Source organism: Sesamum indicum, linkage group LG1 (genome assembly GCF_000512975.1).
Source record: "Sesamum indicum cultivar Zhongzhi No. 13 linkage group LG1, S_indicum_v1.0, whole genome shotgun sequence".
NCBI lineage: Eukaryota > Viridiplantae > Streptophyta > Magnoliopsida > Lamiales > Pedaliaceae > Sesamum > Sesamum indicum.
In genome coordinates this window covers 12,836,049-12,853,324 of record NC_026145.1, presented here as the reverse complement: position 1 = coordinate 12,853,324, position 17,276 = coordinate 12,836,049, and the positions used below count along the sequence as shown (strand labels likewise).

The window sequence follows — 17,276 nt, the reverse complement described above, 5'->3', positions numbered from 1 at the left end:
TTGGAATAATGTCTTATGTGATTGACATTGAACGGAAATAAATATGACAAGGACAGTGAGTGAGTGAGTGAGGTATAAAGAGACGGAGACGCGGGGTTAGAGGAGAGAGTTGGTTCATGAGAAATGGCGGACTCTACTAGAAATCTACAACCCCAAACATTTACCACGAATACAGCAGAAGATTCACCTACTTTTCTTCGACCCCACTGCTCCTCATTCCCACCTCTCTCAATTCCCGTTGTTCTTCAACTCCTTCCTCCACTGCTCAATCAAGAATCCCCGCAGCTTTTACGCAAAGATAGAAGCTTTTTTGCTGATTTTCTTCATCTTTTTTTCTTCCATTTTTGGCTTGTTTCAGTAATTTCGCAGTTAAACAAGAAAATGGCTGTGGCTGTGGCTATGGCTTCGGTTTCTGTGGGGAGTAACTTTAGGCTCTACAAGAACTTCAAAGCAATTGAGAAGGAGCCCAGTTTCAGGGGAGCTCCTTTGATCATGCGTTCGTTTGGTTTGGACCATGTTGAGTTTTCATGCATTACTTTCAAGAGAAGGTAATTCATTAATCTCGGGTGTGTGTATGTGTGTGTGTGTGTGTGTGTGTGTGTGTGTGGTGTGTGATTCTTGATATGCTATTGATCAATCCATTTAAGAGTGGTACCTAGATCTAAGACCATTCTAAAATTGAGTTATCATCCTAATGTGTTTTTTATTCTGTGCTGGTTGCCACAAGCACTTTTAGTCTGTGTGTGAAAATGTGCTTCTTTACTATACTATTGATCCTTTCATTTAGAATAGGTTATTAGATTTAGGACCCTTTTAAAGTCTTGAGTTTTACTCATCCTGTGTGTTTTTTTCCTCTAATTACTACCACAAACACTCTTATTTATTGTACATGAGCTTCATTTTGCTGTTACCCTCTTCCATTCCATGTTAATTGGTGGTATGCTGAGACAAATGCATGTATGTTGAGGAGTATAATTAGGACACCTCTGGTAATAAGTTTATGATTTCGACATGATCTTGCTGAAGATTTCATATTGTTTAAATTATCTAAGTTACCAACTAATAGGTATAAAAGACATTTCCACTGCATACATTCCTTCCTGTAATCATGGACTGCCTCGAATCTGCTATACTGCAGCGCTTGTCCAAATGTTGATACTTGACTCATACTATATTGCCCCCAGCTGGAATTATCCTTTGGTTGGCGAACTTCTGAATTATTGTTATATAATATCTTTGGTATTTGTGTCAGCTTGTCATCTTCCGTGAGTTCATTTATGCCAAAAGCGTCATCTGCTGCAGCCGTGAAGGTATTGAAGTGGAGTATCAATTATTGCTTTTATATTCAGTTACGCCCATTTGGTTCTTCCATAGTATATGACGCCACGTTTGGTTGTTGGATTTGCCAAAGCAGGATGCGAGTTCAGAGGAGGACGATGTGATTCCAACACCCGTTGTTACAATAGATCAAGATTCAGATCCCGATGCCACCATCGTTGAAATCACCTTTGGTGACCGCCTTGGGGCTCTCTTGGATACAGTATGATACTATGCTCTTTTTTAGTTTTAAATGCTCAATTTTCTGTTACCAAATAAAGAAGAAAGATCCTAATAGTTAAAAAGGCAAAGAAGTTTCAATAATGCACGATTGCTGGTAAAATTGTGTTATCAGATGAATGCACTGAAGAATCTGGGACTAACTGTCGTCAAGGGAAACGTCTACCTTGATTCACATGGTAAACACAACAAGTTTGCCATCACTAAGGCGTAAGTTCATGTTATTACTTCACAATTTTTTATAATCTCGTTTGATTTATGCTTTCACCACTTGGTTGCAGAACGTGTATCAAGTCTCAATAGAGTATATATTTCGTGGTATATAATACACATATTCCAAATCATTGGTGAGTCTCTTCAACATTGCATGCTTAGCTAGTGTCAAACATAGCTTTGGTTTAGTGAATTACTTCATTGTGTCATCGCCTTAATTATATGAACGGTCGTCTACCATGTAAATCCTGATGTTTGGATCTCGTAATTTATTTCTTTGTATTTTCTTGAAAGTTTGTCATAATTAGGATGTAAGATTAAATACATGCAGAGGTGATATCTCTACTTCTGATCTTTGCTTGTCTAAATTAAGAGAAGCTCGTTATAACTTAGTCATTATTGTTGTCAAATTAGCACTTAAGCTTGTTATATAACAACCCGATTATTGTCAAATCTGATCCGTAGATGTATCATTTTGACTGCATGGGCTGGTGTCCAGTTCTACAGGGAGAAAGGTTGATGATCCGGAGTTGCTTGAAGCTATTCGTTTGACGGTTATCAACAATCTGCTCGAGTATCATCCGGTATTCTCTCTAAGTTCTTGGACTTGTGGAATTCTGGATACTGTACCTCTTTCGATGGTTTTATCTTGGTTCTCAAAGGTGCGGAGTTGATTTTTCAGGAGTCGAGCACCCAGTTAGCTATGGGGGTGGCATTTGGTGCGATGCCACCAAGTGAAAAGGTATTAGCCCTTTTCTCAACTGTCATACTCTCTCTCTCTCTCTCTCTCTCTCTCTCTCACGCACACATTTGGGATTGTATTTTTTGATAAACAAGCCTGGTTTTGAAACATTGAGGTTCAAAACACAAGCTCAGCTCAATAAGCTAGAAAATAAAACCATCACTTCTAGGGGGCTTTTTGCAACGGTTTACTTTAAGCACTTATCATCTTCGCACAATCCAATTTCAATTTCCCCCCAAAGACTCTAATTTAGCCTTTTTCCACTTTTCGACTTTTTTTTCAAACACTCCCAACTTTCATATAACTAAACTTACATCTTATTCTACAATTTCTTTTCCACCACATAAATAAAAGTTTTTGTAAGCACCCCTAAATACGGGAGCAAGACTTTCCACTATGGACGAGTCTAAAAATTCTATGGAAAATAAATGGCCTCACATTAATTGCAGGTTGATGTGGATTTAGCAACTCATATCCGTATCTATGATGACGGTCCTGAGCAGAGGTAAAGCATTTAATAATTCTCTTGAATTCGTACATGGACTACAAATTGACCGAATTTGCTTCACTGCATTTAATAGTGCTAGTTTGTTAAAGCGGAACGTGCTTTACTATATCGCAGCTTGCTTTACGTAGAGACGGCTGATCGTCCTGGCTTACTCGTGGATCTTGTCAAGATCATTACCGACATAAATATAGCTGTTAAGTCAGGAGAGTTTGATACTGAGGTAAATATTAGTTTCTGGTGAACTACTGCATCTGTACCAACGGACTGGATTTTCTATTCTAAATCCCTACTGTACCTTCCATTTCATTTAATGTATACACGTCATACGTTCAAAAATTAAAATAGATAATGTAATGTTTGTATACATGTCTATTTAGACAAAAATGAATAACCGGAGCTTCATGGTATTTTACGTTTACGGTCGTAGGGATTGTTGGCTAAGGGAAAATTTCATGTAAGCTACAATGGTAAAGCCATCATCAGGCCTCTTCAACAGGTACGTACACCACTCCCCTCCCTGACGTCGTTGTTCTAACTCGATCATAAGCCACTTGTTTTCAGACGGGACGAACAAATTATTTATAGAAAACTTTCGCAGGTTCTTGCAAACAGTTTGCGATACTTCTTGAGGAGGCCGACGACTGAGGAGGCGAGCTTTTGATACGTGAAGAAAGTAAGTGAACATAGTTTGAAGATGCATCATGTCGGGTATCATCTGGAAACTGGTTGAGTGATGCGTTCAAGTACACTTAGCTATGGTTATTTTCACTGTAACAATGTCTATAGTACACTGCTATTACCAATACAAAGATTATAAGTTTTCAAGCATCTTAGTATAAAATTGGGTTGGATTAGATTAAATCGAGCTCGAATTTATAATTGAATAAGCTAATGGTGTTTGCATGCAACTGCAAGACATTATAATATTAAAGTTATCGCTGATAATATATAGTAAATGATAATAATTTTTTATTATGTCGATGGAATTCGCAAATTTAATATTTATAATAACTTTAGACTAAGAGAATGTTTTCGCACGCTTCGAAAAGGCGCTTTTCAATTTCTAGCTCCAAAAAAATACTTTTGAAATATTTGAAATACCAGCTTCTGTTTTTAAAACGGCTAAACAAGTTGTTTTTAGGCCAAACTTTGGATTTTCTGTAAATAAATTCAATTTTATGTTTTACTATTTTACCCTTAAGTAATCTTAATTCAATTTTATTATTTTTAATTTATTTCTATAATTGTATTTTTAAAGTTGATATTGAATTTTTTAAATAATTTAAATTTTAACAATAATTAAATTTACACTTTCACATTTTTAATATTTTAAGTTTTTTATATTTCATCTGTATTATCTAATTATCCTATTTTCCTAACATATTATTATTTAATTAATTAATAAATTAATTATTTTTTGCAATCATACATGTCTAATTATGGTGTATGAATCAATAATTATATTATTTAGTGGGAGCATTATTAAATTAGATATATTTTTATAATATTTTCAAAAATATAAATATGAAAATACTTATAATCGAAATAAAATTTATGATTTTTTGTGAAAAAATAATCAATAGTGACAAACAACAAGTGAAATAATAAGCAAAAAGATAATATCTTTTTAACATATAGGGACAAAACAATTTTCATCAGTTAAGTTTATTTTAAAATTGATTTTTCTCCAAATACTATCCAATTTAGTTTTTATCTGCTTTTCACTTTTTTTACAAACACTACCTACTTTTGATTCTACTATAATCTCTAATTTTTTTTCTACAAAAATCACTTTTTAAAAGTAAAAATTATTGCAAACACTCCCTAAATCTGTATATGGAGTGACGATTTAGTGATAACAGAATATTATTACCAATTATTATGACTACTTTTTTTATTTTTACGGAGTCACCATTATACATATATATATATATATATATTGCTAATTGTGGATAATGATAATCCAGACCACAATTTTACTGACACTAATTTCTAGTAAGGATAACTTATAAACAATTTTTGCCTAAAAATCATAATGGTAATGAAACAAAAGAAAATTTTCTCATTATTTATGCTCTTGAATCAAGCATAAGAACACTACACTAATTAATTTGTCAGTTTTCAAGTGAAATGACCAAATTAACCTTATTTAAAAAAAAAGTGAGGTAGTTTTTCCCCACTCTCTTCTTCTTTTTTTTTTTTTAATAAATCAATTACAATCATATTATAATATCAAATACCGATAATTCTAGAATCAATATACTAATTATGAATATCAAATATTCATATTTAATCACTTAATATTCTATAAATGGGGGAGATTGTTATGCATCATGCATGCACTTGGATATAGTTGGTAAGGGTGATAGAAGTTAGAAGACTCCTGTTTTGGCAGTTGGATATAGTTAGTAGGAGTGATAGAAGTTAGAAGACTCCTGTTTTGGCACCATAATCTACACCTACCTCCAACTCTATCCATACCTACATCTCATGTAGATTTGGACTTGGATTTACCACATTCAACCTCATATTGCCTCTAATTTGTAACCCCCCACTAATTAACATCTTATTCAGGTTAATCCCTCACAATCAAATCATTGTTTTCTCCCAACAAAATAACAGAGGAAATAAGAAATTATTTTGAAAGTAGACACGCAATCATATTCATGTGACGTTAACAAACACCAAAAATGAATTGGAGGTCTTCAAATTTGTGAGAAGGACTTATATAATATAACAAGGATGGGTGTTAAGATACTCACTTCTAAAACTAGTAACCAATTAAACAAGTTCCTAAATTAATTAATTTAATAAATCTTATCATCGATTAATTTAAAGGGACTAGCAATTTCAACCAAACACGCCTTTAGGTCAAAGAGAGTCCCAACTTTAAGGAAATTCATATTCACAAAGTGTGAAAGACTCTTTGCTCTCGTCAACATATTATTTTTTTGTCTTCGATATTATTAGTTTGTCATTTTTTATTATTTTATTATTTTTCTTTTTTTCTCTCTTATCAACGTTCGCGTCTCTTTTTTTTCTTTGCTCGCTATTTTCTAGATATTTTTCTTCTATTTTTTTGTACATTTTTAATTATCCAATTACTGTATATATTTTTTTACAATAATATTCAATTTTTAAAATGTAAAATTAATTGCGCATATGCATTTTAGCGTGTCATATATACCAGTAGTAGCATAGTTGAGAGATCTACTCGCATCCAGACGAAATCCCGACTTACCAGCGCATCTTAGCAAGTCAATTACTACTTTACCCCTATCAATTACTAATTACTCGCATCTTGACATACGTATGTAATAATAATATGTTGGTTGATTTAAAAATTTCGATATATATATATATATATATATATATTAATAAAAAGTATTTAATATAGTAGTAATTTACAGTAAAGATTTGAGAGTGCAGCATCGTACATCCGCAACTAATGAATTAATATTTTTCCAAAACAAATAAAGTGTAAAATGGTGAAAAAAGTTTGTTACGTTTTGTGAGTTGAAGAGATGTACAATCAATTGTCCCATTCACATTCTATATATGTACCAAACCAAATAAGAAGTGAGTGCCTGGTGTGTTTGTCCTCTTCATAAATTTTACATAGAAGTCAATGTAGATATTAGAGTCCAAAAAAATATTTTAATTTCTCTAAATGTTAAATCTACAGATAAAATGTGAATAGGGACAATTTCTCTAAATTGTTCCATCCAAAAAAATATCTAAATCTAAAGGGAAAATTACATTGTCCTCCACTAAGGTTTGATTGAATTACATGTGGACTCTCTGTGGATCATTGATTATGTCTAGTAAGCATGATGTTTGTTTTCATCCAATAAATAGATCCCTTTGTTAGAATTTGCTGAAATTAACATCTGAAAAGAAAAAGAATGAAAATTCATATTTACCCCAATTAACTTGCGACAAACTCATTAGAGGTTAAATAAATATTTTCTAAAATCCAATAACATGATTGAGAAATACCATGAAATTTGCGAAAATATATGTTGCATTATATAGAATACAACTAATGTTGTAGAGCAATTAAAGGATTCAAGATTAATCATTAAGCCCATGAGTTCATAATCTCATACTACACCATTTCTAATTAGGTGGTAAATTAAAATTTATTTTTGAAAATACTGTATTATAACGATTTTGATTTTTATAATAGATCATAAAGGTATTATGTTACAAGTATGTCAAAAAATAATATTTTAATACGTTTTGGGACAAAATGTCGCGAATGTATCAAAAATCAAGGTTGTAATATGTCAAGTGACATACAAATCATGGTGTACTGTAAGAAAAGCCCTAATCCAGATCAAGTTCAATCAGATGCAAAGTCACATTAATTTACTAATCACATGAATCTTATGATTTATATATAATTTTAAAAAGTGATCAATCATATGATAAGTTGACTCGGTTCAGTCAAAACTTGATTGTAATAAGAAAATGTATTTGTGTAATAACATAATTTCATCAAAATTTATGATTCATATATATAGGATAAAAATGAATCATAGATTTTGATATTAATTTAGGTAATATATAATACAATGTGAGACATAATTAGATTTTAGTAAAATGTTTACCAAAAAAGTTATTATATAAATCTTTACAGACACTAAATATGAAAATCAGATGTTGAAATTAGAACACAAATAATGTAATAATCACAAACTTATCCACAACATTTATTGTCAATGCCCTAAAACGTGTGATTTTTGTTTCTTACTTAAACCCCCAAACACGTATTACCCACTCCACACGACGTCGTGGCAGTAGGTGCAAACGCGGCCGTCAACAACTCCCCCTCTTCCGTCATCGACGCCGTTAACCCTAGTCGAGTTTGAGAAACATCTCTTTGTTACCTAACCCGGATAGACCCCACCCTCTCCACTCTTTCTCACCAACCACACCACAGATTCTATACTCAAACTTGAATTTCCGAATATACCCCTGAACAACCCCCAAATTCCCAATCAACTCCTTCTTCCCCTTCACCAACCCTCACCAAAAACATCCCCGTATTTATATCATTCAAGAAAACGTTCGTCGCTCATTTTCAAATTCAATACCCCTCACTTTTCTCGAATTTCCTCCTGTATCCCCTTCCATGGCGACTGCGACTAAGCAGAAAGATATCATCTTCAGATCGAAACTCCCCGACATCTACATCCCGAACCATCTCCCCTTGCATTCTTACTGTTTCCAGAACATTTCTCAGTTCAGCACTCGGCCATGTCTGATCAATGGCTCGACGGACGACGTCTACACGTACGAGGAAGTGGAGTTGGTTTCAAGAAGAGTGGCGGCGGGGCTGAGCAAACTCGGCATCCGCAAGGGCGACACCATCATGATCCTCCTCCCTAACTCGCCGGAATTCGTCTTCGCCTTCCTCGGTGCGTCGTACATCGGCGCAGTCTCGACGACGGCGAACCCCTTCTTCACCCCGGCCGAGGTCGCCAAGCAGGCCAAGGCCTCGATTGCGAAACTCATCATAACGCAAGCGTGCTACGTCGAGAAAGTCCGGGAATACGGGCGGGAGAACGGCGTGAAGGTAGTTTGCGTCGACACGCCGCCGGCTGGTTCGGGTTGCTTGGAATTCTCCCAGCTGACTTCCGCCGACAAGAAAGAAATGCCGGCGGTAGAGATCAAACCGGAGGACACGGTGGCCCTGCCGTACTCCTCCGGGACGACGGGGCTGCCCAAGGGGGTGATGCTGACGCACAAGGGGCTCGTCACCAACGTGGCCCAGCACGTTGATGGGGAAAACCCGAATTTGTATATCCACAGCGAGGATGTGGTGCTCTGCCTTCTGCCTCTGTTTCATATTTACTCGCTATCCGTTATGCTGTGCGGGCTGCGGGTCGGAGCCGCCATCCTCATCATGCAGAAGTTCGATATCGTTCCGTTGTTGGAGCTGATACAGAAGTACAAAGTGACGATCGGGCCCTTCGTGCCGCCGATCGTTCTGGACATTGCAAAGAGCCCGGTGGTGGGAAAATACGACCTTTCATCTGTACGGACGGTGATGTCCGGGGCGGCGCCGCTGGGGAAGGAGCTGGAGGACGCTGTGCGAATTAAGTTTCCTAATGCTAAGCTCGGTCAGGTAATTATTACTATTACATTATATTTGCATAAAATTTTAATTCATAAAACTAAAAGTAATTATTTATTTATATTTTATTATTAAAAATTTTGAAAAAAGATATATATATATATATATATATATGAATAAACGGAAGGATGTAGATGAATAAAAAATAAATAACCTCCTTATCATTTATCAATTAAAAAATATACTATACATAACTCCTTATAATTATATATATTTTATGATTTTTTTGGAATTTTATTTAATTTTTAAATTAATATGAGGCATTGTTTTACATGAAAAGAAATATTGGTACGAGACGAGTTAGCACGTAATAATATATTACATTTTTAAGCAATACTTAAAGAAGATATTTTGTTGGTAATATATATATATATATATATATTAATGATCGATTTCATAAAATATGGTTATAATAGTTTAATGGTTGTAATAATTACATATGTACTTACTCAGAATGTCCCGGTGTTGAAATAAATGAATGAACTGTTTTTAGTTTGAAAAAAATTGAAATTACAATACAAATTAATTAAGGATTTTGACAAAAGCTCCTCCAATTACGATCCATGGTTGAGGTATACTAGTGTTCAGAATTTAGGTTATAGATGTGGTCGTAGTCAAGTTGAGTATAACCCACGAAACAATATTTGTTCTATAATTGTAACAAGTTGGATCGAGTCGAGTACAATCCATATTAAAACACATTGACGCACATTTTAAATCTATTTACGTATTCCCTTCATTCCCAAGGGCTTTTCAGTCTTTTTTAAGTATTCATGCATGTCAACTTTCACGGTTTGAGTATCGGATGATAGTTAGGTCAGACTTAAACCAAGAATAGGGGACAAAAAGGGTGTTTGCAAAAACTTTAATTAAATGCTTTTTAAATTATAACTTAAATTAAATTAAACAAAAATGTTTGGAAATAAATCTTTTGCTTATGCTTGTCTTAAAAGTTGTAAGCCGTGAGACAGTGCTTATGATTTTTTTGTCATTATTATTTCTTTTAATATTTCAAAAATACTTAATCAAAGTAATGACTAAAATCTATCAACCTATCAAGATAGTTAAGGGTGTTTATTATTTTTTTTTAAGGGCATTTTGGTCCATGCAAATGCCTTATTCATATAAAATGAGATGATTATATAGAACATAAAAAGTAACATTACATCATGTAATCAGAACACCGAACCTAATCATAAAAGTAGACTTTAATCATCAATATGTTTTACTTCTACTTCTTTAAAAAACTACGAATATGCATTTAGAATTAAATGTATTTCTAGCAATTATCTTTTTGCAACTTGCTGTCATGAGAGATATTTGTTAGATGATTTTTAATTTTAATGGAGTATTTATAATTTTTTAAACAACGTATGGATTTTTATAATTATGTCAAATTTCAGGAGAGTCCGTTGTATTTACTCTAATAATTTATTATTTTTTTTTCAAATATTGTGTTAAAAAATTGATGAATTTATATATAAAAAGATGGAATGGAATGGAAATTGCAGGGTTATGGAATGACAGAGGCTGGGGCGGTGTTGGCAATGTGTTTGGCATTCGCAAAGGAACCATTCGAGATCAAATCAGGTGCGTGCGGGACCGTGGTAAGGAATGCTGAGATGAAAATCCTGGACCCCGAAACTGGTGCTTCCCTGCCCCGCAATCAGCCTGGAGAAATTTGCATCAGAGGCGATCAGATCATGAAAGGTACAGCGCTACACCCCTTTTTTCTTTTATCACAATAATTTTGAAACTTTTCAGGTGATAGTATAATTTTGTATTTTTAAAAGACGATCTAAGTGAAATAAATTTTAAAATATATTATAAATAAAAATAAAATATATAAATTAATATATTATATTTTAAAAAAATATATAAAAAAATCAACTGAAAGGATAGTGTTGACACTATTTGAATGTTTGAATAAAATATGTATATATAAATATATTTCTGTCTAATAAATAGAAAAATATGTTAGTAAAGTATTTGAATAAAGTCGCACTTCTCTGAAAACGTTATATTTCATTTGAGATAAATGTTACAGGTTATCTGAACGATCCGGAGGCGACGGAGAGGACGATCGACAAAGAAGGGTGGTTGCATACAGGCGATATAGGGTTCATTGACGATGATGATGAGCTCTTCATCGTTGATCGTCTGAAGGAAATAATCAAGTACAAGGGGTTTCAGGTTGCTCCCGCTGAACTGGAGGCCCTCCTCCTCAATCATCCCTACATCGCGGATGCTGCAGTCGTGCCGTAAGTCAAGTAGTATGTTTTAATACTAAGAATGATGATAGGTGTATATAATTAAAACTTGTTTTATTGTAATTACGTAATTAAGTAAGTGGAAATTGTAATGGTTAGAAGTTTGGTGTGTACTGCACTGCAGCATGAAAGATGAGATGAAACATGAGAAAACAGGAGAAGTGCCGGTTGCCTTTGTAGTGAAATCAAAGGGATCAACGATGAGTGAGGATGAGATCAAGGAGTTCATCTCCAAACAGGTCCCACAAACCCCCTTGTTTCTTTTATTTTTGCTATAATAAAATAAATATTAATTTTTAATTTTAAAATTGTTTTGCAGGTGATCTTCTACAAGAGAATAAAGCGTGTGTTTTTCATGGAAGCCATTCCCAAGTCTCCATCAGGCAAAATACTGAGGAAGGATTTGAGAGCAAGATTACCAGCTTTTTCCAATTAATTATATTATTTTATATTATATTATTCCAACCATATAATTATATTAAAAATATGCCTACAAACTCGATTTCTATTTGTTAATTAATTACTTATATATTTGAAATCAATTAAGGACAAGTGCTTGTAAATTTTTTATATGTGCAAGGCCAAATTTGCATAATTTCTTGCTTTTCTCTTACTATCTCTTTTAAAATTATATTTTAGTTTCAATTCACAATTTGATCATATAATTGAAATAAATTGATCATATGCCATTTTCTAGTGAAATTGGATGGAATCATCATCAATTCAATAATTTTGAAAAATTATAGGACCAAATGATAAAAACATACTCGTGCATTACCAAAAATGCTTTTCCCTAAACTTATAAGACTGAAAATTATAATTTTTTAATTAATCATGTCAAAAATTTAAATTTTTTATTCAATTTTATTTTATTGTCATAAATAATATTAACTCATATCTTGATAAAAATAATTAAAAAAAAAAAAGCAACCCTTGAGAAAGAGATTTGACAGAAGATAGGAAGTCGGGAAATGAGGAGACTGAAATCAATAGCCACCGCCACCAATAATGCTAAATTCCTCGGGAACTAATTAAACTCTACTACTTCTTCTACATAACATGGGAAAAAAAGCAAACACCACAAACAACAACTCCCTTCCGTCGATGGATACACAATCAATCGCCATTTCCGTCGATGACTCCTACCTCTCTTTGCTTGTCACAGCCACTGATCACCAAAACCTCCAACACCTCATGTCCGACGACGACTACGCTCAAGAACTGCAGCTCCAGGAGGCCATTATGGTTTCCATCCTCTCCGCCCAAATTCCCCAAACTCCAAACATTTCCGTCGACCAAACGTCACGAAAGAAGTCCAAGACTGTCGTTGGGGAACCGTCGCAAACACTTTGCGAGATCTGCGCCGACAGAAAAGACGGCGATCAAATGTTTTCAGTCCCCAACTGCAGCCACCGCTTCTGCACGGAATGCATCACGAAGCATATATCGATAACCATCAAGAAAGGAGCCATCGTAAACCGCAAAGCAGAAGCGCGTTCTCTCAGCTGCCCCGGGGTAGACTGCAGAGGCGTGCTTGAGATCGAGGCGTGCAGAGGAATCGTGGCGGACGATGTTGTTGCCGCGTGGGACGACGCTATATGCGAGTCGATGATAGCGCCGTCGCAGAGGTTTTACTGTCCATACAAGGACTGTTCAGGGCTGTTGGTGAATGATAGTGGTGGTATAAGGGAGGCTGAGTGCCCTTTCTGCAGGAGATTAATGTGTGCGCGGTGCAATGTGCCGTGGCATTCTGGGTTTGAGTGTGAGGAGTTTTCGAGGTTGAGGGAAGATGAGAGGGGGAGAGATGATCTGATGGTGCAGGAGCTCGCGAAGCAGAATAAGTGGCGGAGATGCCATAAGTGCAAGTTCTTCGTGGAGAAAAATAATGGCTGCTTGCATATGACATGCAGGTAACTAGGATTCATCAATCCTTAATTGCTGCTTTGTTTGGTTTTGGATTTTGATCCATGTTAGCTTTTTAGAATTCTTAATCTTTGTTTTGCATTCATGTAAGATAGATAAAACTATATTGTATATAGGAGAACATTCAGGTTGTGTTTCGTTGTTTTTCTGAAAAAGAAAACATGAAAACAAACAAAGCCAATTTGAAGCCTAGGTCTTTTATGAGTTTTCACAACTCAGTTTTGGGTTCTTTTGTTTTTGGATGATGAGATTGTAGTATATAGACATTGTCATGAAATTGGAGTACATAATTTAAAAATATATATTGTCAATTTTTTTTATAAACATAATTATTGGGAATATTACAAACTTATGAGAAGTTTTACTTAAATATTCGAGGTGATTTTTCATATTTGATTTAAGTTTCACATAAATTTTATTTGATCATGCCAGATAGTATTATAATATTATTTTTAACTGGTAAAAGTTACGTATAATGTATGAAATAATTTAATTTTTTTAGGGAACTAGTAAATTTGTTGAACAGTTGTGATTGGAGGATTTAAGCTTTAATTTTAACCTTACTTGTCTGAAACTATGTAGGTGTGGATTTCAATTTTGCTATGCCTGTGGAGCAGTTTGGAGTAACAATCATGGTGGTTGCCGGTGACCAGTAATATATATATATATATATATATATTAATTCGAAATATTTATATTGTATGAACTCTTGCAATTGCAAAGCTTTAATTTAATGATTTTAGTAAGAATTTATTTGGTTTTGTATATTTAATTAGTAGAGAGGAGAATTATGAGTTATTTTGTTATCAACAGTTTGGAATTAATAGCCTATTTAATATAAGACTAATATATCATACTCTCTTGTTTATATTTCTTCCTCATTTTACTCTATGAAGCGGCAAAAAACCGTAGACAATATAAAAATTGTCACTAATGCTAAGTATTGGTAAAACTGCGATTTTTTAGTTCCATAATCACAATTTCAATCCTGTTAGAATTTAATGTCACAATTAATATCAACTCTGCAATTTAAAAAATTCACACATTAAGGACTAAATTTGTCAGAAATTACAGCTGTCAAATTCAGATTTTAACAAAACTAACATCCGACAATATTTGTTTTGCTACAATAAAAATTATTATCATTTAATATCTATATGTATATTTATACATATCTATTTTATAATTGGTATTAATGATTGGTCTTTCTTCACCAGCCGACTTTGAAAAGAACGACTTATAATCCATAATTTATGAAAATTAATTAATATGGTCTTCTTCTTTATCTTAGTCTCCTTAATATACACCACAAAACCAATTAACTGAAACATTTCAAGTTTAGAAGTTCCAATTAATTTAAGTCGATGCTCAACTACTCCGAAACCTTAATGAGGAAGGAAGGCATCATTCTTGGAATTTTTATCATATTTTCGTATCAGATATTATTAATATTTACAGTCAATACTTTGAAAAAAAAATTTTAGAAATTAATACTATAGGAATTTTTTAGCTGTAGAACCATTTACAGAGTAGAAAATAGAAGTGATGATGTCACAAACAAGTGAAAGTGATACATAAAGCCATAAAATAAAACTCAAAATGTAGGATTAAAAATTAAATAAAATAATTATTCGATACTTGACTGAATAAATTGATAAAAAATTAGTTGAATTTAATTTTGTTCAATAAGTTTTCAACCTCGATTCAATTAGTGCAAACATAATAACATATACTTAAAAACATAAATTACTCAAGCTTGATAATAATCAAATCACATTTAAATGAAATTTTTTTTAAGATTGATAATAATTCAAATAAATTTGAGCAGTGATGTGTTCGACTGGCTCTATTCAAACCATTTACAATCCTAAATAAGTGTGTATGTACATATGTTATAAAAGGAAAATTATAGTCTAAATCAAGTTTGATAAATTTGTATTAATCACTTAATTTTTTATTTTTTTTATACACTGCACCCAGTTACACTCTGTCATGTGGTTAGTTCCATTCAAACCAATCAATTTGAGTGAAAAAAGAATGGTATTGAATGCAAGAATATGATAGTTCACAAATACAATAAAAAAGATTTTATAGTGTGGTTGGGACACAGAAGAATAACGACTCATTCATAGCCTCATCTAAGTTGTGTGCTGATCAAGTGCATATGCAAGCCCACTTACGTACTCATAGACACGTTGAACTTCTCTGCAGTACACCAAACGACCAAATCCCTATAAATACCTCCCGCCAATCTAAACCTTTCAACAAAAGTTAGTTGCACAAACCTCTGATATTCTAAGTAACTATATATGGATATGATCATATCAGCACTGATTGACGGATTTGAGGATGTTTTCCCACTCTCGGACGACACATATGCCGAAGAACTTCAGTTCCAAGAAGCCCTCGAGGCCTCCTTGAACCTGTCAACTACTCCTGACCAATCCTCCTCGTCAAGACATGATTTGACATCTACACCAGTCTGCAGAATCTGCACAGAAGAGAAACAAAAATCCGACATGGTCCAACTTGAGGGCTGCCCTCACTCCTTCTGCTCCATCTGCATGGCCAAACACGTCGAGTACAAGCTCCAACAGAACATCGCCGTCGTTTCTTGCCCTGCCGAGGATTGCAACAACGTCATACAGCCTACCGGCTCGTTAAGGCGTATGATGCCGACCGATGTGATTGCCCGGTGGGAGGAGGCGATCACTGCTTCGATGATTCTTGATTCCCAGAAGATTCATTGCCCTTACGAGGACTGCTCGGAGATGCTGGTGAACGATGGGGAGGAAGGGGTTGTGGTGAAGGAATCGGAGTGTCCGAGCTGCCGGAGATTGTTCTGTGCGCAGTGTAGGGTTCGTTGGCATCAGGGTTTTGATTGTGAAGAGTTTGGGAAGTTGAATCGAAAGAGAAAGGATAAGGAAAAGCTGAGGTTGCTGGCGAGAAAGAATAAGTGGAAGGAGTGTCCTAATTGTAAGGTGTTTGTGGACAAAACTGAAGGCTGTATACACATTACTTGCAGGTATGTTTGATTCCTACATAATACGTATAAACCTGATCCATACCTTATATTTGAATTTATTTGAATAATTTTAAATTTAAAAATATTGAAAGATATCAAATTCTTTTAGAATAGAGATATTTAATATCCTTTGCTTTGTCTGAATCTAAGGTTTTAACGTTGTTGCAGATGTAAATTTGAGTTCTGCTATAAATGTGGGTCGAGGTGGAATGAGAGGCACTGGAAGACTTGCCAGGAATAGTACTTGATTTATATGTAAAATAGATTTGTTCGAATTTTTTATGGAAAAAAATTTAATTTTAGTGGTGTAAGTATGGTATTGGTGATGATTTTAGTATTGTTGAAATCAAATTACGCCATTTGATCTTGTAATTTAAAAGGAAAAAATGAGTGCTCTATTTAATTAGGTCATATGCAAACCACATGTAATTTGGACAGAAAGAATTCTCAAATCATAAATTTTTTATTATAAGATTAATTTACAAAAATTAATTCGTAAAGAACCAAAATTGTCCCTTTCAAAATTATAGGACTAAAATTGCATTTTTTTCTATTTTTTATTGTACATCAATATTGTATCTTGTATTATTTTAATAAACAAATATATTACTTATACATATCGAATTGAAGATAAATTTAATAATATTTTTATTGTAAGTAATTTTTGTTCTTAATTAATTAGCAGTTCATCAAGATTTGATAAAATTAATCATATAAACTCTAGTGATAAAATTATATATTATTTATTATTAAATGATAATATTTTTTTCCTTTGCCCATTTATTAAAATTCTCCAAACGACTCAACGATACGTCGTTGTTTTTTTTTTAAAAAAAAATTGTCATTAATATTAATTTGTTGGTTTGCTGATTGTCGGAAGTGATAATCTGAATATG

At 33.7% G+C, this 17,276-nt stretch overlaps 4 protein-coding genes across 4 annotated transcripts; all 4 read left to right on the top strand.

The window, feature by feature from the left end:
- On the top strand, positions 47-3,928 carry LOC105165445 (ACT domain-containing protein ACR11-like). The gene is made up of 10 exons (XM_011084464.2): positions 47-548; positions 1,253-1,310; positions 1,415-1,540; positions 1,673-1,767; positions 2,270-2,354; positions 2,453-2,512; positions 2,962-3,017; positions 3,135-3,240; positions 3,448-3,516; positions 3,619-3,928. The coding sequence occupies exons 1-10, from the start codon at positions 124-126 to the stop codon at positions 3,679-3,681; spliced, it is 1,143 nt and encodes a 380-aa protein (XP_011082766.1). The 5' UTR covers positions 47-123; the 3' UTR covers positions 3,682-3,928.
- LOC105165431 (4-coumarate--CoA ligase 2) lies at positions 8,095-11,984 on the top strand. Its single transcript, XM_011084443.2, has 5 exons — positions 8,095-9,153; positions 10,674-10,872; positions 11,210-11,423; positions 11,557-11,671; positions 11,752-11,984. Exons 1-5 carry the CDS (start codon positions 8,158-8,160, stop codon positions 11,866-11,868), a joined length of 1,641 nt encoding a protein of 546 aa, XP_011082745.1. The 5' UTR covers positions 8,095-8,157; the 3' UTR covers positions 11,869-11,984.
- Positions 12,184-14,012, top strand: LOC105166864 (probable E3 ubiquitin-protein ligase rbrA). The gene is made up of 2 exons (XM_011086364.2): positions 12,184-13,342; positions 13,938-14,012. The coding sequence occupies exons 1-2, from the start codon at positions 12,492-12,494 to the stop codon at positions 14,002-14,004; spliced, it is 918 nt and encodes a 305-aa protein (XP_011084666.1). The 5' UTR covers positions 12,184-12,491; the 3' UTR covers positions 14,005-14,012.
- LOC105166854 (probable E3 ubiquitin-protein ligase RNF217) lies at positions 15,555-16,838 on the top strand. Its single transcript, XM_011086353.2, has 2 exons — positions 15,555-16,380; positions 16,549-16,838. The coding sequence occupies exons 1-2, from the start codon at positions 15,665-15,667 to the stop codon at positions 16,619-16,621; spliced, it is 789 nt and encodes a 262-aa protein (XP_011084655.1). The 5' UTR covers positions 15,555-15,664; the 3' UTR covers positions 16,622-16,838.

Bases quoted from the DNA above. Each gene is read 5' to 3' on its own strand.
- LOC105166864 (XM_011086364.2), top strand. From the start codon at position 12,492: ATGGGAAAAAAAGCAAACACCACAAACAACAACTCCCTTCCGTCGATG. The intron at 13,343-13,937 runs GTAACTAGGATT...GAAACTATGTAG, and splicing joins TGCTTGCATATGACATGCAG to GTGTGGATTTCAATTTTGCT.
- LOC105165431 (XM_011084443.2), top strand. From the start codon at position 8,158: ATGGCGACTGCGACTAAGCAGAAAGATATCATCTTCAGATCGAAACTC. The intron at 10,873-11,209 runs GTACAGCGCTAC...TAAATGTTACAG, and splicing joins AGGCGATCAGATCATGAAAG to GTTATCTGAACGATCCGGAG. The intron at 11,672-11,751 runs GTCCCACAAACC...ATTGTTTTGCAG, and splicing joins AGGAGTTCATCTCCAAACAG to GTGATCTTCTACAAGAGAAT.
- LOC105165445 (XM_011084464.2), top strand. From the start codon at position 124: ATGGCGGACTCTACTAGAAATCTACAACCCCAAACATTTACCACGAAT. The intron at 1,541-1,672 runs GTATGATACTAT...TTGTGTTATCAG, and splicing joins TTGGGGCTCTCTTGGATACA to ATGAATGCACTGAAGAATCT. The intron at 3,517-3,618 runs GTACGTACACCA...AAACTTTCGCAG, and splicing joins TCATCAGGCCTCTTCAACAG to GTTCTTGCAAACAGTTTGCG.
- LOC105166854 (XM_011086353.2), top strand. From the start codon at position 15,665: ATGGATATGATCATATCAGCACTGATTGACGGATTTGAGGATGTTTTC. The intron at 16,381-16,548 runs GTATGTTTGATT...ACGTTGTTGCAG, and splicing joins TGTATACACATTACTTGCAG to ATGTAAATTTGAGTTCTGCT.